The sequence below is a fragment of the Euwallacea similis genome, chromosome 3, assembly GCF_039881205.1.
Source record: "Euwallacea similis isolate ESF13 chromosome 3, ESF131.1, whole genome shotgun sequence".
Lineage (NCBI taxonomy): Eukaryota > Metazoa > Arthropoda > Insecta > Coleoptera > Curculionidae > Euwallacea > Euwallacea similis.
The window spans coordinates 3,731,818-3,757,619 of NC_089611.1; the positions used below are offsets into that span (position 1 = coordinate 3,731,818).

Sequence of the window (25,802 nt, forward strand, 5' to 3'; positions counted from 1 at the left end):
ATCATTGTGTGGGTCAATGTGATTGACACTAAATTGTGAGGTAAAAACTGTGATGGACATAAATAGGAGAAAAAGTTAATTGAATAATTCCCCAAAACGAGTAAAAAAAAAGTGGAGAGTTCAGTAAACATGAAAATGTGGAAATGTCGGATAACTCGGCGAAATGCGTTTCTACTTATTAGCTTCATAAGGCATGTACAGAGTGATTATTTAAATTTCATATCTAGTAAGCTGTGGAATTTGTTGAAGAAAAGAACGTATGTCGATTATCGTTTGTGTATATTTAGTTACTTAAGTACCCTACATCATTTGTTAATTTTTCATGTCGAAACGCTTCTTCCGGAGATATTTAGCCAATCATTTATTATTTTGATTATTTACCATTTGGGCCTTCGTTTTCGTTCGTTCGTTCGTTTTCTTTTCTCTGTTATTTTATTAATTTTATCCGTTTTATAAAAAATTGGTCTTTTTTAAGACCACAGTCTCGTTTGTTTAAATTCGGTTCCCTGTACCTACCGTAAAATGGTGTTCACGGACGAGCAGAAAACATTTATTATTAAAGCCTATTTTCGTAATGGACATCAAATTAATGGAGAATGGCTTTATGAAGTTCAACCCTGCTTTCGAGAATTTCGTGAAAAATTCCCTGAAGTTGTAACAGATGAACTAAACTTCACAAATACACTGAAGTATGTTATAAATTTATTCCGTGAAACCGGCAGCATTCAGAGAAAGTCAGGTAGCGGCAAGACCAAAAAAAACGAACTCCGGACACTGTAGAAAATGTAAGACAGATAATGCATGAGAACCCGAATACTTCCTTTGGAGGAGATTATCACAGTAGATCGACTTATCTTATGGTACCTATCACAGAATTTTCAAAAAGACCTAAATTTGTTTTCCTACAAAATACAAGTGTTCCAAGAATTTCAGCCTTTGGATTATGAAACGAGGATAACTTATTGCATCTGATTCAATGAGCCAATGAATAACAATCTTCTGGATCTATCATTCTTTGGTGATAAAGCCTGGTTTCATTTGTCAGGATATGTGAACTCTCAAAATATGCGAATGTGGAGTGTAAATAATCCTCATGTATTTCAAAAATCTCCATTACATCCGCAAAAAATTGGAGTTTGGGTTGCTGTCTCCCGAAGACGTTTAGTTGAATCAATTTCCTTCAACGAGAGTGTTACAGCAGAACGTTATCACAACATGTTGGACGAATTCATTCATCAACTACACCCTGACGAATTACAACAGGGTTATTTCCAACATGATGGAGCAACAGCTCATACAGCACGTTCAACCTTAGGTTATCTAAGAAAATATTATGTCAATCGTTTGATAAGTTCACATACAGAGCATATCTACCCACCTCGGTCCCCAGACCTTACGCCACTGGATTACTTCTTGTTCCTATCTTTAAAAAGTAACATCTTTAGACAACCAGTACACACAATCGAAGACCTTAAGGAACATATTAGAGCAAAGTGCATAAATATCATCTCAGAAGTTCTCGACAATGCCTTTGAGAGTATGAAGCGTCGGGTAAATTTGTGTATTAAAGTGAATGGACAACATTTGTAGCAATTATTGTGAATTTTTCAAACAATTAAACTAGTGTTGTTAAAAAATAGCCTGAATGTTTAATTGAAATCTTCAAAATTAAAAGTAAATAAAGCAATATAACCTTACTCGGCTCCTTTATCAAACATTCATTTTAACATAATTTTGCGGCATATGATCAAGCTGCGACCTACTTTTTATCTTCTATTTCTCTTGTGTAAAATTCCACAGCTGGCTAGATATGAAATTTAAATGATCACTCTGTATATGTGTGCACAGTAGGTACACAAACATCATGTTGCACATGCGCTTTGTACATACACGTGCTTGATAAACCCAAAAAATGGAAACACATGTGACCGAGTTGTCCAACATCATCTTGCCATTTCTGCTTCAAAGCGCGATTCTTCTTGCGTTTTTCTACATTTAATATACCCATACGCACAAAATGTTTCCATTAATATATAATAATAAAATGTGATAGGCTGGCCAGCGTAAAATAATCATAATCACGTTGATGACGCTTCGACTGTGCGTTTCTAACGAACTAGACGTTTTATTGCTCATATAGCAATTAGTCATTTCATATTCATGTCTAGCAACTATGCTAATAATGCAAAGCGACTACTCGACGTTCTAATCGGTTACAATTTTTTTAATAGTTTAAGTTATATTACGCTTAAACACTGTCGAACATGTACTCCTGTATGCTTGTTAAATATGCATATCAATAGAGTCTTGATTGAAATTTACATTGTAATACAAGATGGAATTTCGTGGCCCGAAAATTCTAAATCTAGAATTGTTGTGTTAAAAGTAAACTGTTTTGACACTATATTGCAAACGGCCATCTTTGCTAGAAGGGAAATTATAATATTTTTATTATATAGGAAGAATATTTGGATGAAATTGGTGCAAATCATGAGTTATAACCTGAAGTAATTTTTGGAAATTTTGTTCTTTGTATTTTAAGAGGATATTCATACTATTCATAAGTGTTCTCTGAGAATTGTATTGAAGTAATAAGAAAAAATTGAAAAAAATGGAAACCAATGCAATAACTCGATCGTTTAAATCTGAAATCTGTTTTGATCCTATTTTTTCAATTTTGTTTATAATTTTTTCAATAAAACTGCAACTTTTTCTGTATATAGAAGATGCAGACTGAACCATCAACAATGACCCTGTAAATCAATCCGCAGCCGACAAACAACATTTAAAAAACGTATAAGTAGTCTATTATTTTATTTGTTGCTCAACTGATATGGCTAATCAATTTCGAGGCTGCAATTAGTAATTAAAAATTTATTTACGACCTTTTTCTTGAAAACACTATTTCTAGGCTTAATCGAAAACGCGTGTCCTTTTGTGCAAACGGGAAACACGCACCATTTTCCATAGAAAATGCATCCACTGCTTAGGGCAATTTATGCGTGGAATTTTTATAGTATTGCCTTGGCTTGTGACACGTATCAATGTTGAATTTAGAAATTATTCATTGTTGCCACAAACACACGGCATCAATCAATGGAACCCTCAAAACGACACCTATATCTCAATCCTCATAATAGGTTTTTAATAACATTAGTACTTAGCACCTTTTCAGTGATTATGTGCGTTGTTGGCACTAAGTGGGTCATGCTTATCCTATATACTTCTTCGCGACCGAACTTCCATATGTCCTTATTGGTTGGAGTGCGACAGCTACGGAAAGAGGCGACATACCATTAATTTACTATCAGTAAAGTATGTGTGGAACTTAACAATAATCACGAATTCTTGAGCGTGCAGATCTCGCGCTTTAAATACTAAAACAAAGCGTTTTGCAATAAATGGTAAAACCTTGCCTCAATGTGCGTTTTGCAACATGTTCTAATTATTCGACTGCCTTCGATTGGAAACAAATTTTTAGTGTGTCGCGTTAATTTTTTTAATAAACCAACCGCACACGGATTTTTAAGCGATTAATCAGGTGCTAAGTGTCAATAAGTGTTAGGTTACATAGAAGTGACGACCTTATTTGCCTTGCAAAATTAGTCAAATTGTCGTGGACTTCAATGAAACATTATTGATATAATAATGATTATAAAGCCTTATCCACCAGTAAAATGACGTCGAAATTCATAATTATTCTTCTCGTTACCTAACAGGCTTCTTCTTTTCTCTTTCAGATGGTATTTCCGCAAGATCAAGCGAATCGAAGCCGAAAAAAAACTCTTGTTGCCCGAAAACGAACATGGTGCTTTCTTGATACGTGACTCAGAAAGCAGGCACAACGATTATTCCTTATCTGGTAAGTGTTTTCCATTTTGTTATATACATAGGTGTCATGTTTGTGTCGTTAAATTCTTTAGTATAATGGTCTAGCTTTTCCGTTGCGTCGAACACATTAATTAATAAACAATTTTCGTTGTATTAAAGTTTCAAGGTGTTTCTTTTATTATTAATTCGATTTTCTTCGTATTTTTAAAAACATTATATTTTTTCTATAAAGAAATAACAATCAAATCGAATTTTATATAAAGTTGAATTAAATAAACTGCGGTGTGTATATCAGAAATAATCCCCGACCTGCAATCAAAATTTCATAACATGACAACATGGTCACACATCTGTCAATCACAGTTGCCCTGTCGGTGTGATTATTTGAAAAAGATGATCGATGTCATGTTGTCATTTTCTGAAGAGGATCGGTTTTAAAGAATTATACTGTTCCTTGAAATTCGTGAAAAATTTGCTAGGCGTTGTATTGAAGAATACTTCGATGGAGCCCAACTTGTATGTCGACATAATCATATTACATATTCTAGAGAACGAGATGGTTGGAAAATAATTTAGATTTTCTGAAGGATTTTTTTTTTTCATTAAAAACCATTCTGTAAACAATGAATTTTCATTCACCTATACAGCCATCTCAACTTTTTAATGCACCTCTGAGATTGTGCAAACATGATTCAACATGTGTTGGTTTCCGTTGTCTGAAAACGCTTTTGATTTTTTTTTTCAAAAACTGTACACATTATGAATAGGATTAATTTTACCACTCTTTTTTTTAGTGAGGGACGGAGACACTGTAAAACATTACAGAATCAGACAACTGGATGAAGGTGGTTTCTTTATCGCCCGAAGAACAACCTTCCGCACCCTCCAAGAACTTGTTCAACACTATAGCAATGACGCAGACGGGCTCTGCGTCAATCTTTGCAAGCCTTGTGTTCAGGTGAGCATATCATTTTTCTGTTACAATATTATTTATCATCTTCATTGCACACAATATTAACACAAGACTTACTTAACGATTGGAAATTAAGGCCACCTTGAAGGTGCATCGCATTCCAATTCCCTTCTAAGAGGAAGTTTTTATTGAATAGTACATATTGTTATAGTTTCCGACCTCCAAACAATAGTTGCGTTAACCTCCAAGCAATAGTTGCATTAAACATTGTATAATATTAATTACACTGGGGAAGAAATAGACAGAAATAACACTTCAAATTTTTTAATTTTTTCCCAAGTACTCATACCACTGATTTAAATAAATAGTAGATATAGTTAAAGGCTGCCAATATAATCATTTTTTATTTTTTACTTATGACCTACAGATGAATACAATTAAAAACACTAATTAGCTTCATGGTTTCGACTTATAGGTTTTTCAAATGTTCGTTATTTCCCTACGTTTCCACACTTTTTAGCCTATACGAGCACAGTTTGATATTTTACTGGAATTTTCTTGCATGTAGGTTGAAAAACCACAACCCTTAGGCCTTTCTCATAGGACGCGAGACCAGTGGGAAATTGAAAGAACTTCTCTAAAATTTATAAAGAAACTGGGCCATGGTCAATTTGGAGAGGTATGGGAAGGTATGTGGAACAATACTACTCCTGTGGCAATTAAGACTCTCAGACCTGGAAGTATGGACCCCAAAGATTTCCTCGCTGAAGCTCAAATAATGAAGAAACTACGTCATCCTAAACTCATTCAATTGTACGCAGTTTGCACAGTTGAGGAACCCATTTATATTATTACCGAACTGATGAAGAATGGATCTCTTCTGGATTATCTACAAGGAAAAGGAAAATGTTAGTTTTTGTTCTGATCGTATTAAAAGTATTTTTATGGATGTTTTTGTTTAGCTTTGAAGCTACAACAGTTGATAGATATGGCTGCACAAATAGCTGCAGGAATGGCCTATCTGGAGAACCAGAATTACATTCACAGGGATTTGGCTGCTAGGAACGTATTGGTAGCTGACAGCAATATCGTTAAGATTGCTGATTTTGGCTTGGCACGATTGATAAAGGTAAATTTTAGGTGGTGTTTTCTGAAATTGTGATAACTAGAGAGATTTTTTAGGAGGATGAATATGAAGCCAGAGTGGGCGCCAGGTTCCCGATCAAGTGGACGGCTCCTGAGGCTGCCAATTATAGCAAATTTTCGATCAAATCCGATGTTTGGTCATTTGGTATTCTTCTTACAGAATTGGTCACTTATGGACGGATACCTTATCCAGGTATTTTTTATTCTGTTTTTTTTTAAATTTTGACCCAAGTAAACCGCTGATAGAAATGTGGTATTCAAATTAAGGACATGTCTTAAAAATGTTCACACAAATGTGGAAGAAGGAAACAAAAACAGAATGAACAGAATTATTGGCGTTGTTTAAAATTTATTAATCTATCATTCAGCAGATATCCCTGTAGTTGTACAACTGTAGACTCTGCTGAAACTAGCCATTAGCCATTTGTCGAATTAAAATTCTTTTAAGGTATGACAAACGCCGAAGTCCTCCACCAAGTAGAACACGGTTACCGAATGCCCGCTCCTCCAAGTTGTCCTCCTCGGCTGTACGACATCATGGTGGAATGTTGGCATCGCGAGCCTTTACGCCGACCCACTTTCGAAACTCTGCAATGGAAACTGGAAGATTTCTTCACGATGGAAGGATCCGAATACAAGGAAGCGTCGGCTTACTGAGGAATGGCCCACCCCCCGACCGACTGGTTGTGTAACACGTTGGAGTTGCACTATCATTGAAGGGAAGGGTGGTGGCGATGGTTGTGGGATCGGTAGAACGCAAATCGAGTCGAATTATTTGTAGGTTTTTGTGATGGAGGAGCGTGGGGGGTTTATGGAAAATTTGAGGATGCTTGAAGAAGGGAGAAGCTGGAAAATTTGATATGTTATTGGGAGAAAGTTGATTTCAATTGAGGCATTGATGTGGGAAGGTAGTGCAAAGTAATGAAAGTTGCTTTCACATGATGATTTATTTAATTGTGAAGCTTAATGTTGCATGAGCATTTTCAAACAAACGAAATAATTAATAATCTTTTGACTTACTATAAAAGTTGTGTAAGTAGGCTTATGAGCAATTTTCTGAAATACCTTGAAGTGTTATAAAAAAAGATTTTAGATTTTCTTTTGTTATAAGTTGTTATTATGTTGTTTGTAAAAAAGATGGTGTCGTTTGCAAAGCTCCGGTGGTTGGTTTCAGAGCACTGGACATGTTCTGATGAAGATGGAAAATGACCATTCTGCACGCGGTGTGTAATATTGCCAAATTTTTGGAAAACATCTTTTTTTGAATTAATGTTCAAATAAATTATAATGGGAATGAAACACAAAAGAAAAAAATTTGAACCAGTTACATTTTGAAAATCTTGTGCTTGTGCTTTGCAAATAATTCTCATTCCTTGAATGTTTCCCCTCATAATGTCTCAATTCTTGTTACGTTTGATAACCCTGTATATTACGCATTTATTACATTGGTAATTTTATCATTCTAAAATAATTAGTAACTTTAAGTAGTCTCTCCAACCCCCTTCGACTCCTTTTAACAAATCTTCATATTATTTTTATATTATTTATATTTCATCTTTTGGTACCTACATTACGCGTTAAAAGGTTTATAACTGCTTCCGCGCATTGCGTCTTTTTTATAAGATTGAAAAATTTATGTATGTTTTATTGATGTTAAAACAAAAGTGTCGTTGTATTAACGAAATCTTGTATCTGGTCTAAGTAATTAATTATTGCATTTGTATAGCGATATTTTATGTCGGCGATGAAATTAACTGTGTCATACCTTAAAGAAAACGTTTGTAAAACAACGGCAAGTTAGGGTATTAAAGGCCTAAAGTGCCACATCAAACGATGATAAATTAGGAAAGTTTTTACTTTACCATCACGTGATTACCTAATAATAGACATTGAGGGCCTAAAACAGGCCGTTTTGTGCATTTTTAACTCAATTTTAGATGTTTAATCCAAAGAACAATAACTTATCTCTAAATTTCCTCAACAAAGCGATTTGTTTTTGACATTTTTCAAAGACTAAAATTTGTTTAGGATACATCACCCTATCAAAAGCAAATCGCTCGAGCTTTAGTAGAGTCGAAGTGTGAACGCACGCACAAATCGTAGAACTGCCATTATTTTACTAATGAAGGAAAATTTCTGAACGTTGTCGTACTACTAACTAAAAGCCAGTGTGTTTGTCGATAAAGTAAAAGTTTTATGGATAATTAGGTGAAAATGCTTAGTTACATTCCTATCTTGTGGATCTTTGAGATTTTCTGGAGCATTTTGCACTGTGAAACATAATTTTTATTGGTTGGTTGAGTGCGTCACAGTCAGAACACCCCAGAAAACACGTTGCTCAGCAGTACTTGTCTCAGAAACAGCACTTTCTTGAACTTGCGATACTGTTTACGGTAGCGATTGTATTACATTTTTGAATTTAAGCCAAGTCGTTGTTTATACGATTACAAACATATACAATATTTTTTGTATTATACACTGTAGTATATTAAAAGTTAATAAATTTGATTAAACGATAAGAGAGATTGTGTTATTTAGTTTTCAAACCGAAAAAAAGTTGAGATTTGCGAGTGTAACGATCGATCATGCACCTTTACTTTTCTCAAAAAAATTGTGTGATACATAAGAATTTTTGACTTGAAGAGCATATAGGTACCCTCGCTATTCTAAGACCACTGGATGAAAATTTCATTATTTAGCAGTCCTTTTTGTCTCACCCTGTATACTATTTTATGGATTCTGATTTTTAAGAAATGAACTTTGAGAATATTTTTAATTTACAATATTTTGTCCTTTCAGAAATAACTCTGAAAAGTGACGAAAATTTTGCTCCCTCGATCTTTTCCATGGACAGTTTGTATGAGCCAACGGTATTAAACCGGATTCACTCGAGACAATCTGATAACCTCGTTACCACGGCCCAAATGCGACTACATTGTTATACATATATACATATCCTTAGATTATAATCGTAAATCTATTATAAATAAACAAAAATATCGTCAAACAAACGACTTATCTCCAGTGATAATTCATTATGAACATAACACTAATTGTCTATTATCTTATCGCCTTTTAGTACATCTACGTCCAAATGCACAATGATATGTTTGTTATAAATTGCCAACATAATGAAGCTAAAATCACGTAAGAGTAATTTAGCTTCATTTTCACTCATAATTGACTCAAAAGAAATTCTTAAATCTTTAAAATAAATTCAGTCGCCTGTTTCAAAACGTGCAAACTATGCTATTTCTTTGTAGTTATATATAATTCTCCAATGGTATTTTAAACAGTGAACAGAAGCAAAAATGATGCCCACCTTCGGATACTCCAAAAATTATTCCTGGTCTACAAATGATATTCTAGGCAAGGGGGCTACTAGTACCGTTTATCATGGAGTTAATAGATTAACCGGGGAAAATGTGGCAGTGAAGGTTGTCACTCACTTGTTGTCTCTGAGGGAGTTTGAAGTTCTTAAGTAAGTTTAAAATAAAACACTCCGAAATTTCATATTATAAATACTTAAAAATTGTTATCAGCTAATTTTAGATACTGATTAAGTAGAATTTACGCATAGAACAATGCAGTAGATATAAAAGAATTAATAAATTCTAGAAAAATTAATCACGAGAACATTGTGAAACTAATTGCAATTGAACAAGAAGAGACTGGCAGAGTAGGACGAAATGGTCTAAAATGCCATATCATAGTGACAGAACTGTGTACTGGAGGATGTCTGGATAGCATTATACAGCAGCCGCAACATATCTATGGCTTTGCAGACTCAGAGTTTTTAACTATTTTAAAACACCTTTATCAAGGAATAAGGTATCTAAGAGAAAACAACCTTGTTCATCGAGATCTAAAACCTGGCAAGGAACAAAACTTAGCTAAAATCAATTAGTTTCTAATGAAATTTTTGTCTTTTATAGGAAATATAATGAAATTCATAAAAGATGATGGTAATGTTGTATACAAATTAATAGACTTTGGAGCTGCTCGTGAGCTCTCCGATGAAGCCGAATTTAAGTCGTTTTATGGCACTGAAGAATATCTAGCTCCCAATATGTACCAGAAAGCATTTTTGAATAACCATGGAAACTTGGAAAACATGACTTTCCAAGCTACAGTGGATTTATGGTCTATTGGAGCTACGCTTTATCATATTGCAACTGGAAGATTGCCCTTTGTGCCATTTGGTGGACGTAAAAACATGGATAAAGCTGTCATGCATTATATTACAACAAATAAGGTATTATAAGTAAACATTCACTTAACGATGTGATGACTGAGGAGTTTTTAGAGCTCAGGAGTGATCTCAGGAATTCAAAAAGACTTTAACGGGCTAGATATTGATTGGAGCAAAGAACTGCCGAACGACTGTCTTTTAAGTACTGGGTTGAAAAAGATTATCACCCCCCTCTTGGCAGGTTTACTGGAGTCTGACAACAACAAAATTTGGTCTTTTGAAAGGTTCTTTCACCAGGTTGAGACGATTTTGTCCAAAAAAGTTGTTTACTTGTTCTACGCCAATTCCCCTTCTCTATTACGAATTTATCTAGACTGCAATACTATTGAACAATTGCAGCATGAAGTATCGTCACAAATTCACATGCATCAAAGCAATATGTATTTTATCTATAAATCGTCTTTACTGGCCAAACAAGAAACGATACCTGAGACCACAGAGTATTCGCCAGTGTTTTTAATCCATTCGCATAATCCCAGAATATACATTTCTCCTCTGAAAACGCTGTCTCAAGATATTAACTTCACTATAAATGGAGATATAAAGAAAGATTACAGTCAAGCCAAAAATGCTTGCGCTATAGGATTTGCAATTCATAGAGACATCGAAAAATACATTCTTTACAGTAAACTAATTTGCGACATGGTTGCAAATTTGACTCACTATGCCAGGCGAAAGTTTTGCGAGTTGGAAAAACAGAATTTGCATCTTCTTAAGATGATTAAGAATCTAAAACGAACAGCGGAGATATTCGAGTTCTCAAAACAAATTAATAGCTTTGACCATTTGAGCAAGGAAACCAACGAGGATTTGAAGAAGATATCCAACGAGTTTCATTCAATTAGTCAGACAACTTCGGCTCTGAACAGAAAGTATAACGATCTAGAATTTGCTGAAAGGCAATGGGAAGAGCTTACTGAAGGGTTGGAGGTTACTAGGAAGAAATGTCATACTACAAAGTAAGTTCAGTGTGCGCGTTTCAACCCTATTCTACAATTGAATTGATATGTATACAATTTGTATATTTAATAATTTTTCAGGTCTAGAATGTTGGTCGATCAACTAGAAAAGGCACGTCAAAATTTAAAGATCAATAGCCGTAATCCACAATCAAACGATTATTTAATCGAAAAAAAACGATGTAGACAAGCTTTGAATCGTATATCAGATTTGCTGAAATGCGACGTATACTCACATTACAAAGAATTATTTCAAAGATTTGAAGACTGGTACAAGGCCTTGCAAGTTGATCTCCTAAAAATCGACATTCTCACTTCAGTGATTAAGGAGGTAGAGGTGAACACGGAAGAGTTTGAGGAGAAGCTAGATATTAACTACAAAAACTATAAAGAGCAAATAAGTGCGAGATTTGCAAAAAAATCGTCATTGCGAACACCATCGGGATGGTACAGTGGGGAGTTCAAAAACATTTTGAAGAGTAGTAGACCTAAAAGTAGGGACATTTTAAAGGAGAATATGACCATTTCGGCAGTGTGGAATGATTTTCTTATCACAAACGAGAGTTTCTTGTTGAAAAAAGCTGAGGCTCTTGAAAGGTTAAGCCTTACTGAGGATTAGATTTGTTGAAATAATCAATTTAATTTTAAAATCCTATCAATGTACTTATCAAGTAACTTAGGTGAGAAATAAAGCGATTCTACAATTTAAAATTGTATGAGAAATTAGTACCTGGAATATGATCTGCTCACTAAAAGAGCTTTTCAATATTCTCAAGGATATAATTCGTATACTTGATGCTTGATTTCAGTTATTTTTGCGTCCAGCTAAAGAAGAAAAACAACAAATTTAATAATTATTATTAGATTAATATAAAGGAATGTAAGGAAAGTTCGACTTTAAAAAAGTTCATCATAATGCCGTTGGTTTTCTAATATGATGGTATCACCTAGAAATGATGTAGGGTACTAAGTGGGGACACAGGCAGATTTCTCCTATTGCGATGTACTCAGGTTGTCTATTTCCGTATAGATGGCGGCACCTCATAACTTTTTAAATCAAATAATGGAGACGCAGTGAGCGATGATCCTTCGAAGATCAAATTTTGGACTCAAGTACACGTTATGAAATTTTCTTGCGAAAAATTTTACCTAAGGAATTTTTGCCTACAATTTTGTGTTTGCAAAATCAGTGGTGTAGAGGATAATTTTGCACACAAAAAATGAATGGAAATTGAGTGCTCGAATTTCAAGGCGATTGGGTTCCGCAGTAGGCGTGTGATACAGCTTTGATATGCCACAGTCAAAATCCGAATCAGACAACTTAAGTTTTTGGTCCCAAAAATATCATGAACTATACATCGTGAAAATTTTCGACCCAAAAAATCGAAGTTGTCCGATTCGAGTGTTGACCGTAGCATATCAATGTTCTATCGCACGCCTACTGCGGAACCCAGTCTCGTTAAAATCAGAGCACCTCAGTTTTGACCGAATTTTTTGGTGCAAAATATTTTCATGTACGCCCCTGTTGTTATCGCATTTTTAGGTATTACGTAAAATTCATCAACTTTAATTTATCGATTCAAGGGCTGAAAGTATTTTTCTCAATGAATTTTCTCCTAGAAATTTTGGTTTTCAGTAGTTTACTTTGCTGAGTAATACCTACATACCACACATGTATACAGGTACTTAATTTTCATTAAAGTCGCAGAGACACGCTTTAATACTTAATATGCAGGAATTCTTCAAATCTTGCAACATTGGAAGCATCTCAACTGTTTGTAATCAGTATTTACCACTTACTTTACCCTCATTCCCCATCAGTGCTGATGAGGAAAGTGGAATAAGACAAATCCAAGAGAAATCCATAATCTCAGTTTAGTTTTACGCCTAAAAATCAACGCTACTGCAATAACATTGCACATACGACTAGTAATTTGGAATTAATGATCGATTATAGTCGTATTGAAGGGGTTTCGCCACTCATGTTCATTCTGTAGAAAACCTTCTGTTGCAAGGTGAAATCACGATTTTTAATTATTGTTATGCGTTTGCTGACGAAACAAAATATGCATCATACATGCTCGGAAGCGAGCCTAAATTTCCTCGATAGGAAAGCAAAAGTGTTCCAAAAAGGTACTCATGCAGGCACCATTTCCTACGACAAATTGAGCGGTAGAAAGCAATAAATCCACCTAAAGTAATAGAAATCAATAAATCTTTTATAGATATTATATTGTATGTGTTTTACAGGTGACCCTATTGTCGGTTTTTATATCCCCCTTAAAACGTGTCTGTTGAGAAAGTGCTTTTGGTGCGCGTATGGAATAAAGAAGAGCTACTGGAAAAAACAACACTTCATAAACAAATTTGCCTCTTCTAATACAGCAATAATTGAAAGGCATTCACTTTCATAGTTAATATTTAATCACTCTTGCTCACACTTAAACAGCTGATCAAGTCAAGTATGTCTCGATATGTGGGATCTCCGTACATCTAGAAAGCGAGATTAACGCAATACAATATAATTACAATAAATCGAAATAGTCTTCATAGGATTAAAACATTTCGGGGTCAATATAGATGCGACGGTCGAAAGAAAAATAGAAGAGTACCCAAGGTGGTCGTACGTTTAACATCTGTATAGTAATCTTTTAATGTGGCTTTTACATGTGAGTTTCACTTGTTGCTTAGTTGCATTGATATCCGTTTGGCAGCTAGAAAATTAATAAAACTCCACTTTCAAATTTCATACCTATTTAAAAAAAAAAAAACAGAATGTGCAACAGTCACACGAAACGGAGGGCCTGAGACCTGGACGCACGAAAACGTGTGCAACAAAAAGAGCTATTTTAAGACGAGTTCGACTTCCCCATCAAAAATCAGAGGCTGGTCTAAACGGGTCAAAAATTTAATTAAAAAAGGGTAAGAAATTTAAGTCGTTTTTTTTGGTTTTAATCTTAAAAACATCTGGTACGCCTCTGAAGACTTAACTTGAAATAGTAGTAAACAATAAAACAAACTGCGAGAGGCGTCTATAAACGGATTGCAAGGTCGATATAGTGATTAAATAGGTACTTTACGTGGTTTCCGGGTGTAGAATTGAAAAAAAATACTGAAATTCTTATTAGTGTAGGTCAGTGACTAACTTACCATATTTAACTGTAACGGCTTCTAGCTCTTAATCTTTTAATTAGCTAGCGAAATATATCAATTTTTTTAACGTTTAGTAACGGAAATTGACGATCTTCCAGTCTTCAAACAACATCTACAGCCGAAACGAATCCGCTAATCGCAAAATCGTCATACTTTCAACTAGATGCACCTTAAGGCTATCGAAACGGCACAAAACAAGATCAATAATAATTAGCACAATGGAAATTGCAGGAAATGAACAGAAGAGAAAAACTTTTATCGATTTTTTCCTTTTTTTATTGTCAATAGAAATCTTCGTGTGTGTGTTCATTGGAGCCCCAAGAAGAAATCTCTTCCCTGTTTCTATTACCGCACGTAAGTTCCTGGTATCATTGTCATGTCACAATGGTTATAGTGACTGCATAACATGTCATTTAAGCTGCTGCAAATCCAAGAAAATACTGTAGAGCATATGCATCTAATTATATACATATCAAGCTGGCAAGTGGACCGCAGTGTTCTAGATTTGCAGGCAGAGTGGTACTACTTTCTTTATACGAGACTTAATAAGTGGTCGATGGTGGTTCAATGAAGAAATAAATTACTTTTTGCCATATAAATTAATGTCAACTATACGAAATTAAATTTAATAAATCGCGATTTAACTGCATTTTCCGTGATTTCCCAGTGCCACAGAAGCTCCAGGGTGTAGGTTTCCCAATTAGAAAATTACCCACCACTTGATGGTTTCTATAGGTGGTATACCATCTCGATTTCGCCATACCCCACCGGTTGGAAACGTTTGTGGTTGGGTTCAAGACAAGAAGTCGATAGCAGTCACCTGCTCGTGATCCTGTCGAGATATTGCATTGCAAGAAGTGCTTCCGCCTTCGTGAAGAACTGTTGATCTTCTTTGATCGATTTTCAGTCACGGCGGTCGGGTTGTGGTTCCGGTGGTGCTTCGAGGATCTTCGAAGTTAATTCAGTTTAGTGATTTGTTGAAGAATAGCTGAAGGTAGGTGTAAGGGTTTGAGTTGTGGGATTTTTTCAGGAAAAAGACACCGACTGGAAGAGCAGCAATTGTGACCCATTTCATTCCTTCGGGATTTCGCCGTTAAGAAGTTGGTATGTGGCCGGTTATGTAGGCAGAATTTTGACGAATCTATGAATTTTTATGAGTTAATTTGCATTAATAGTGTCGATAAAATGATTTCTAATTACTTCTTTTCCTCACTTTAATATTTCTTGAATTCAGGTTCTTAACATAACAACTATGAATTCAGGTATGACTTGAACCAGGGCCGGCTTTAGCAAGTCTGGTGCCCTGTTTAATCACACCGCCCGTACCCCCAAGACAAATTGTCGACCAGGAAGGGCGGCTGTCCTTCTTGATTTGCCGCCTTGGGCCGTCGCCCAACCTTGCCGCCCCGTAAGTCCGGTAATGACCCCAAGAAATGTTATAAAATGGTATTTCTCGCATTTCTTACGCGAATTATTTCACAATTGAACTTCAAATCCCAATTTCTGCCCTGTCTAACCTCGTCGTGACTCAAGCATGTCGTTGTGAACTTAAACGGACAGAATCATGGAATTTTCGTGACGAAAATACGAGTTTTGCTTTAGATTTTAGGAATTACTAAGTCCCGTTTCCTCTAGAGGGCACATAAAAACGTTCGATTTTAGTGTCCTAGAAACCATTTAGAGCAACATCTAAGAGAGTGGCAATGGGGAGTTGTGGAAATGACAGAAGATTATTGAAAAAATGTTTCAAGGCTTCTTCGTTATTTTTGGACGCATTTCAGCCGCAAATTACACAAAAAACCGTATCTCCATTTCATTATTTTAGAAGCCATAATTATTCACGTGCTCTGAGCTAAGGCAAATTACCTGCTACTTTGCATAAAAGGAAACATACAAAACAATCAGAACATGACAAAGTTATTGCGAACTCAGTACCCAAAAATAACAAGAAAATCTCCCATAAAATCTAGTTAAAAAAATCCTAAAAGCATTCAATTTTCGCCCACTTTCTACCGAAAACCTTATGCTTCAATGGCAATGTTATTGCATGCTGACCATGAATGAAAGCAGAAAGCATGTCAACCATAATTTCGTAGTTTGGATGTGTGTTAAATTTTTAATAAGAAAATCTATGGGTCTGCTAGACTTTCGATTGTTGTTTTGGAATTTCTTGAAGGTCAAAACTTGCCGAGAAAATTTTATTCATGAAAGGAAATGCCTTGAATGTTATGCATAGAGGTGAACGATAAGATCTTGTATTTCTTCGTCTTGCAACTTTGCTCTGGTTATAAACGAGTGTTTTTTTGGCCACGCAACTCTTATAATTAAAACAAAATATATGCCATTTTTTACGTAAGGTGAAGAAATGGTGTGAAACTGTTGCAATTAGAATACAAAGAGACCTCTGGTTGCTGCTTTTGTATTCCTCCTATTACCCAAGGAAACCTATTAACTTATGTTTAAGCTCAGCAATAATTTAATTCAGAATTTCCTGCAACTAATTTTATATATATGTGGAACTCTTCCTCATTTTGTTGTTCACAGATTGTTAATTTTGTTATATCACTTTAAGGAAAAACGACCATTAAGTGAAACTACGGTAGTGTTTAAAAGGCGTTTTAATTATCCCCCATAAGCAATGTTTTTTTTCATCTTTCTGCGGTCACGGTTCATATCCACTAGAGATCTTTCTCGATCCGGTCCTGAAACAGGTTGTTAATGTCCGGATATCGAAAAATGTAAAAAAAAAGCCGAGGAGATCGACAGATATGGAGAAAAGCAGTTTTGATTTTAATAAACGCCATTCTAGAAGCTCAAGATGGATTTTCGTGTTTTCTGAAAAAAATATGTCTTGCAATGATTCGTTTTAAACCAGAGCTAAGAATATATGAAAACAAATCGAATCATGGAGTTTCGAACAGGAGCGAAGCTGTTGATTCAGTCCAACTGGGGTCGGGTCTTGTTGGTATGATCCAGCAATGCTGCAAAGGGGACTAAAGAAGAAGCTGACAGAGACCCTTCTGTATTAAGCAGTGCAGAAAATAGAAAATATAATGGTGCTAGCGCTCGTCTTTGACATAGAAGCAGCATTCGATAAAGCATGGAACCGATAACATTTGCGATGAAAAAAGAAGCGAGGATACCCCACCCCAGCGGGTGGGGTATCCTCGCTTCTTTTTTATCTTCCATTTTAGGAAGTTTCTACAGCGTGTTCCGGAGCTGAACCAACTTGTGTTTTATTTTAAATTAAACACTCTATATTTTTTTAGGGGTTGTATAAAACTTTTTTTGCTAATTCGAACCATGCCAAGACTTCTAGAAATGTCTTCATGACTTTTCAAGTCATTTTATGAAGAAAAGTTCATGAGAACATGGGCTTGTAAGCATGTATCTGCCGAGGTACATGGTGTTAAAAGTTCCAATTCAATTAAACTTTTTTAACGTTTGGCTGAATTTATATTAAGTTTAACGCCACTGGCTGTTTTTCTCGGAAAATTGGAATCACCTTATTCGGCACTAGTATTTTTTTTCTACATTTTCTAGCTCTTTGCGAGGCGGTAAACATTCTTGGAGCTAAGGGCACAATATAAAAAATCAGAAATTTTAACACTCAGTATCTTGCCAAGGAAACGTTTGCCGGCTTATGTTTTTATAAAGTTTTCTTCACAAAATACCCTGAGAAATTATTTCTTCAAATATGCAGAAATATGTTTAGAACATTTATATGCGAAAGCCGTATATCTAATGGGAGAGTTTTTCAATTGGGACACTCTGTATTCAAAACTCAGGTTTTCGCAAATTCTGTAATTTCTTGCAAACATTTTTGCAAAGTGCAAATTTTCACAAATCGAATTGCCATTCTGATTCGGGAACAACAGTCTGGCTCAAGTGTTAATGATGAATAACAAGGTAATAATTCGTGTCAAATTTGGTCGTCGAAACTTTTTCCCACGTAGCACAAGCAAGCATGACCATAGCAAATTTTAACTGCCGTAGCGCATAATTCATTAACAATTCATGACGAACTTGGTGAAATTCATTCTTTGCATTAAGATTTAGTGCAGGTTGGGAAATCAGTTGACGAACTGGGACGCTGCAGGAAAATTCCGGCTCTCTACCCAACTTCAAATTCCCAAAATGGGACGAAAAAATCTACAAAAAGCGCAAAAAAGAGTTCGCTGTAATTAGTGGTTTCCAAAGGTCAAAAGGTCTTTAAAATAATTTATCCTTCGTAGTTTCTGTAACAGCATCTATGAATCAATGAACACAAATAAGGTACCCATCGACGCCACTTTAGTGCCCTGAATTCATGTCCTGGTAATTTTGACTATAAAAAAAATTATCTTCAAGACAATCTATGCCCTTATCCATTTTATCGAGCTTGCCAGATATCGAGGTCTCGCTAATCTTCACTAGAAGGACAGAGTAGGCTTTCTGTAACAAACTCCAGAGTTATCCGTGTTCAAACTATCCTCACTTTAACACCAAGTCAATTCTCATGGAAACGCTGAAGTTGACCGTTGAACAGGTTTCCTCGAAGTTCGGTCGGAGTTAATAACAGTGGGTTAAAAATCTTGCCCTAGATCTATTTATACACGAGTGAAATTTTACTTTTCCTGCATAACTCTGACCATCCAGCAATTAAAAAAAAATATTTCCTATAATCAGGAATCTGGTAAATGAGACGTTTAGACACAAAAATTACATATCAAGGCAAACCCCAGCTGTTTCTACATAAGGCCTTCATTAGAGGAAAACAAACAATTAACATTGAAGCTTGGTAATTAGCAAAGTCTTTAGTATTTAAAAGGCATAGGCAAAAAAGCGTGCAGGAATTCATTAAAAGCGAAAATCGAAATCAAAAGTGCTCCTGAATATTAAACCGAAAGAGAACTGGGTTAAGTGGAATTCTATTCATATTCTATACGGTCAACAATATCGCGTGGTAGTTTTACATAGACTAATTGATATGGTTGTTTAACGTTTAATTGTTATGGGTATATCTCCTAGAACCAATAGGAATTGTAACGTATATGTTCCTAAATATCTCGGGAACTAATGCAACAATAAGAGCAAAATTTGGGAATGTTATAACAATATTCTCAACCTCATGTTGAAGAATAGCTAAGCTCTTTCGTAGGTTTTAGACACGCTGTATATAGGTTTTTGAATATAATCTGGGGTTGGATAAATAATTAATTCTGATTTTTTTCCTTACAGAAGATGCCTCCAGTACGGTGGAAAGTCGAGTTTTATGGTAAGACCCTTTTTTCAATCTTCTAAGCTTAACTAATTGTTAATCTTAGCATTGACTTAAAAAATAAGATGCATCTCTGCTGTACAAATGAAGCGGTTGCTCTCACAAACTTCAAAATATAAGAAAATTCAGTTTTTTCATTTATGTCCGCAAAATCTGACAACGTCCAGGAATCTAAAGGGAAGCAGATTAGGAAGCCCCAAATGTAGTAATGAACTCGTCTTCCCCAAGCAGTTATCAAATCAAATCATCAGAATTAAATCAGTCCCAAGGCTGTACAAAAAAAGAGTGCTTCGTCTGGAATACTGATATCTATATTATAATCGACAAGCATATGAGGATGGCTGTCATTCCCGATGAAAAAGCTCTCTTGGGGGACGAGGCTTTTTATATGCGAGTGCAATGCTATTCTCTGTCCACGACTAACCATCCGCATTTGACGCAAATTACCTACAAATCTTCTATAGTGAATTCCGTTACAAGAAACTATGGTGGTTTTCTTTGAAGAACCCCGGTGTTGTTATGTGATGCGTGATCATTTTCTCACTTGTTAGAACCGTCAACGTGGTTGGTATAAGTGTGTATTAAATGACCTTGATCCGAAAAAACTACATGTTTTTAACTGCATTGTCACCCATAATTTCCGTTCTGTCTGGCCTGCGAAATTCCGCAGGAGCTCATGCAAGAGAGAAATGTTGGGGCTTTCTCGTGACAGTCGCGAAGTCGATCCGATGAGGGGGGCCGGAGCAGCAGTCTGATTTCGGAAATTCGAAGTACATAAATTTTCGAAAATTTCATTCTGGCAGGCCATTCGAACCGAAACAGTGCGATCCCGCACCGCTCAGCTTCACAGCCATTTTATTGGAGAAGAGAAAGTTCCAGTTGGGAAACGAAGTCCCCAGGAAAAAGCCCGGAACGGTGATGTAAGATTGGGCAGACTGAAATCCGGGTACTTAATGAGGCAGTATTAATTCAGACAGAAACGAGAATAATAAACATTCAGTACAGTGTTGAATGACACTGAAACTGAATATTATGAAAGATTAGGAACTTAATGTTACGGCACTTGAATCTAAATTTGCCCCCGGCAATTTTCAGCAATAGCACCGGTTTGAACCACTAGCAGTTACTCTTTACTCTTGATCTGATTACATAATCACTAACACATTTAATTACAAATCCCCGACTCTAGTGATCGCACGTTTACATGCAAAAACAGCTCTTAATTCTGGTTGAACATTCATAATTCACCGGATTTGCAATTCTTGGGCATAATCGATCTAGATAGTCGTAATTATTGCATAAGAGCGTTAGTAAATAATTAAATCTGTAGCAAACGTTTTGTTGTAAATTAAAAGGAAGCGAAAGGAGTTATTTCTGTGCATAACAATGTAATGGATACACACTTCTCATAGTTGCATGTGTCTCTTAGGAGACTGATTAATGGTGATTACTAAATGGAAAATTGCTAGTCTCCTTTTGCATCGGGAGCAGAGATGTTCTAAATCTAATTTAACAACAAATTATGTTTGTTTTCTTCTTATTGCTTCAAAGTTTTCACTTTTTTACAGTTACGGCGATATTCGTGCAGGTAGCATTAGCTGCGGCCGCTCAGCAGATACAGGTACGTCTCAAGAACCATTAACCCCATTTCCATTATTGACTGGTTCTAAGAGTACCCGATCTCAGCGAACTAACACTTAACATATTTAATTTATTACGTTTTTAATTGATTTAACAACGTTTCATTGCCGATATTTAATTAGTGGGTTTTTAAGGATTCAATATCAATGTCTTCGGATGGTTGGAGACCAATTGTTGGCACTAGAAGACAACCGGTTGAGTCGGATTTGTCGCCCTTTTCGAGCACCCACAGAGTTTATGATGTAGACACCACCATGCCTCCCTTGAATCAAAAAGCATCGAAAAGTCCCTATAAAACTATTGGCTATAATGGCAAACAACAGGGTATGTGCAATTTTAGGTAGATTATGGCCGCATGATTAAAGGAAATTTTAGCTCCCAAAACCAAGCAAGGAATTTCTTATTTCCTGCCATCAGGGAGTGCCCAAATTTCGTCTTCGGGCTCACCTCAACAGGTTAAAAAATTGCAGGCTATCAAAAAACCAGTGGTTTTGCAATCAAAACCAAAAAAAGTGGTCAAGGGGCAGATGATGTCTCATAGCACCAGGAATGAAGTGTTCCTGCCTCCTCCGCCTTCAAATAATGGTAAAAATGAAAATATCGTTATGCTCATAAATTATTACCCCAATTGCTACAGAATCTTATGCTGACCTTTGTTCTTTAGGTGGAACGTATTCCTTCATCAAACCAATCCCCCAGAACAGCATTCGAACAAGGGAAGCTCAAGGCTTCGCCCTTGCCAATAGCAACTTCGGCATCACCCAACAAGGGGCCCATTTGGAGCTTTCCAGATTCCCATTACCCGCAGACAATATCCTGCAACGGCCCACTTTCTTCGTTGCAAAGCCATTGCAAAATGAAGATTTTCATAGAAACCTCGTGCCGCCGCCTCCAAGAACTAGAAACCAGCAAAAAAGCAAAGTGGACACCATCTCCTTGTACGCTTTCAAAGAAGGGCCGGCCACTGATGCCACCTCCAACGTGCCTCAATTTGGAGGCAGGCCCAATCAGTATTTGTCCCAGGTTTCTTCTGCTTTTGATCATTCAAGCCAGCCGCAGAAGACTGGTCCGAAAGTCAAGGAACAGACTGTAGATGTTCAGGTCACCAAGGAGAGTTTGAAGCAGTATTCGCAAGGTGTTGCGCCCGCGGCATTTGGAACCGTTCCTGGAAGGAATAATTTCCCGATAGGATACGTGGATTATGATTTCCAGAAGCCAAGACCTTCGAATGCTCCCAGCACATTGACATACGAGGTAAGTTAATTTTAAAATCACTGCTAGCCACTCTTCAGCAAATCATAGACATAAAACAGTTAAATCTGTTTTGACTCCTCGGTCAGACCATAAGCTAAATAGCCAAATCTATTCTTTAATAGGTAACCGAAGGCAAATGGCTGGACACCCCCTCTCATCAATACCAATTCAGACCCCAAGACGCGTTCTTCCAATACCAAAACATCCGCCAACCAGGCCTGCCAAACGCCAGGCCCGGACTGCTCTTCCAATCTGTGTCCAGCTCTGGACCACCACCCATTTTCCAGGCACCAATAGTGGACTTGAATGTGTCTCCCTTTTTACCCACTCCATACAAGCCAGAAAGTGTGATTTTACCAACTTCTCCTACCCAAAACGAGGCAGCGACTGTGTTCAATAAAGTCAGCAATAAAGTGAACAAATTGAGGAATAACGCTTTGAAGGAAAACCCATTTGAGATTAAGGATGTTTCGACGCATTATCCCATTCTGGGAAAACCGGAATATCAGAGTGAAAGTACGAAATCTCTAATCTAAGTATTTTGCTGTTACGTTACCATATAGTTTTCTTTCTTCTTCTTTTACAGGTGGCACTGATATGCCTCTCCCTATAAACGATAATGGAGAAATCTCCAATGAAATCACCACCACTCAAAACGAACGTGAAAAGGAGAGACCTAGACGACCCCTTGCCGTACCCGCAACCCCTCCTACTTCGACCAGAGACCCTACCAGGGCCAGAATTAGCAACCGTCGTAGACCCAGGCCTAAGAAACCTATGACAACCACTGAAGAGCCGGTAGTGGTGGAGTCTTATGAATCCATGAAGTCGCAGGAGAATCTGGAAGAGACTCCCGTGGAGATTGAGAAGCCTCAGAGAAGAAGAAGGCCTAGACCTCCGAGTTTTGTGCAAATGTCCCAGCAAGAAGGAGACAGTAGTAAGCAAAGTGAGGAGGATGCTTACAGTAAACAAAGGGGTAAATAAGCAAATACGAAGCTGCTGGACGAATGAAACGTACCAAAATTAGAATGCAACAAACCTATTTTAGGTGCAACAGATTCTGAAGTAAAACACTTCATTATGTAAATTCATTGCATACATTTCATTTGACTAGCAGTTTATTTTAAATAATTTTTCATCATCCGAAAATTTCTGCAGGGAGGTACCGCTTCCGAAGCAGAGAACGCACCACTGAACGCATAGACACTAACATCGTACAACGCAAACGTCCTCGGCCATCCTACGAAAAATTCGAAGAACCCACAGAATCCTCAATGGAGCCTGAGAACTACCCAGTCTTCCTGCCAGAATCTTCACAATCTGAAGAATCAGTGCAGACTGAGATGATACCACAGGAACCCGTGCAACCAGACCACAATAAGCCATTCATCGAGGAGAATCTTACAACCCAACGAGTTCGTGTTACGAGTACCACAGAACCGGAAACCATTACTCACTTCCACGCCCCTGAAAATGAGGTCGATTACACCACACAGACTCAAATAATCGTGCGTGAGGACCTCACGTCTCAGCCACTAACCACTACTGAAGTACCATCATCAAGTAGCGTAAAATCTACGAGGATAAGACGTCCTACCAAATATGATTCTTCAAATAGGCCCAGATTTAGCGTGAAAGAGTATAGACAAAGATTGAATCAGCATAGCTCTACTACCCCTGCTACAACCACAATTAGCACCAAAACTGTTAATGATAATAGCAATCCAAGATTGAGGTTTCCAAGCAGGCTTCGCACTAGGCCTACCACAGCAAGCAGTCGCATAGATGAGGACGTTACGGATGAGGTTCCTCCCTTATCTACAAGCATGAGGACACGGTTCAGGCCTAAGGAGCCGAAGTATGACCAGAGCACTACCACTGAGGCTGTTGATGTAATCACCGAAAAGATTATCAAGGCTGTTAATACCAGACTAAGACCTTTCGGCCGGACTAAAAATACGCCCGAAACAACCACATTAACCAACAAGATATCTATACGTCCCAATTTATTTTCTGCTAGACGAAGAGCTGGATATCCGAGTTTGAAGAATAGACTTCAGGACAAGCTGAGGAAAAATGGTACTACTAACTCGGATGAGGAAGATGAAGATACTGCTGGAGAGATAGATCCTTTAAATGTAGCTGAGTCAGGTACTACAGAGCAACTCTCCACGACTACAACAGAACTACCGCATATAAATGAAGAATCTACGGAATTTATAATTGAAGAGAGTATGACTGAGGATGTAATGCGTAGTGAGGACTATGAGGTTTCTCAAAGGGTATCAGATTTGACGTCTTCCTTTCAAGGCTATGATAAACCTGGGGCATTCAATGCAGTTGCGCCCACCAGCAGAAGCATTCCCAATCATTTCACTTTATCCACTGATGACCCCATTTTGCCCATCGAGGCCTTTTTCCCTAGTTTAAAGGAAAAATCCAAAGAAAGGTAAACTTACCTGAAAGTTTCTCTTTAAGGCTTCCTTTCGCTTCACACTAATAAAGTGTCTGCTAAATTATTTATTGTGGATTCTATTTATTGCATAAATACGCAGAATTGACTCATTCACCAAATAACGAAGTACATTTTTGTTGTATAAAGGCAAATTATTTATTTTGTTTAGGGCCGTTATATCAAAGTCCTGGTAACTTTACCCAGAAGATAGTTTTCGTTGTTTCAATGGAAACTATCTTGTTAATAAAGTTTCCAGGGATTTGATTGTTTTCTAGAGTTAAAAAACCGAAGGAAAGATCACATTCCCAGAAGAGGAACTTCCATAGAAACGACGAAATAAGGGCTCCAGCTCTTTCCATAGGAATAATCACCCAGATAAAGATATCAATACTTCGATTTTTTGGCTCTAGTACAGGCTACATCAAGTGCTTGTTGATGCTACATGAATCAAATTCACTTCCTTAGTTTGCAAACAAACCTTTGATGTAGCGCTCATCAGGTAGCTATGTAAGATTATGTATTATTAGGTTTTAAAATGCAATTAGTCTCTGACTATGTTAGGGATAATGTAATAGTATACATTTGGTGTGTAATATACTTTTAAGCATACAATGAAATGTTGATGTATGGTTTAAGTACCTACTAGAAAATTCTGAAAGACCGTCATACGCTTAACTCTCAAAAAAAGGCATTCCAAAACCTTCCGCAAATATTCATTTTACCTATGCTTGCACGTGCCTGTTTTTTAAGGCAAAATAGTTATTTTCTTTTATGAATAAAACACATTGAAAGCTCTTTAAATCACTAGTTCGCCGAAGAAGCGAAGTGCATCAGTTACGTTCTTCATGTGACAAATTATTAAATTTAAAAAAAATTGGTATACGTACCTATGAATAGACGCTTGGCACGCCACTGTGTGTTAAAACGCATGGAACTGC

At 36.7% G+C, this 25,802-nt stretch overlaps 3 protein-coding genes across 4 annotated transcripts in view; all 3 read left to right on the forward strand.

The window, feature by feature from the left end:
• Positions 1-8,409, forward strand: part of Src42A (Tyrosine-protein kinase Src42A) — a 32,820-nt gene extending 24,411 nt beyond the window's left edge. For both annotated transcript variants that reach the window (XM_066406773.1, XM_066406772.1), the window contains 6 exons: positions 3,741-3,862; positions 4,626-4,789; positions 5,313-5,652; positions 5,707-5,873; positions 5,927-6,083; positions 6,339-8,409. In XM_066406773.1, coding sequence (XP_066262870.1) covers positions 3,741-3,862; positions 4,626-4,789; positions 5,313-5,652; positions 5,707-5,873; positions 5,927-6,083; positions 6,339-6,547 — 1,159 coding nt within the window. In that variant the 3' untranslated portion in view covers positions 6,548-8,409. The remainder of the gene's footprint in view (positions 1-3,740; positions 3,863-4,625; positions 4,790-5,312; positions 5,653-5,706; positions 5,874-5,926; positions 6,084-6,338) is intronic.
• A 604-nt stretch (positions 8,410-9,013) lies between these two features.
• LOC136419995 (inhibitor of nuclear factor kappa-B kinase subunit epsilon-like) lies at positions 9,014-11,809 on the forward strand. The gene is made up of 5 exons (XM_066406611.1): positions 9,014-9,371; positions 9,509-9,765; positions 9,826-10,145; positions 10,197-11,101; positions 11,183-11,809. Exons 1-5 carry the CDS (start codon positions 9,202-9,204, stop codon positions 11,718-11,720), a joined length of 2,190 nt encoding a protein of 729 aa, XP_066262708.1. The 5' UTR covers positions 9,014-9,201; the 3' UTR covers positions 11,721-11,809.
• Positions 11,810-15,026: 3,217 nt separating this feature from the next.
• Positions 15,027-25,481, forward strand: LOC136420054 (enolase-phosphatase E1-like). The gene is made up of 9 exons (XM_066406768.1): positions 15,027-15,248; positions 19,475-19,511; positions 21,083-21,135; positions 21,290-21,479; positions 21,531-21,740; positions 21,820-22,409; positions 22,532-22,925; positions 22,996-23,385; positions 23,568-25,481. Exons 2-9 carry the CDS (start codon positions 19,478-19,480, stop codon positions 24,860-24,862), a joined length of 3,156 nt encoding a protein of 1,051 aa, XP_066262865.1. The 5' UTR covers positions 15,027-15,248; positions 19,475-19,477; the 3' UTR covers positions 24,863-25,481.
• The last annotated feature ends 321 nt before the right edge of the window (positions 25,482-25,802 follow it).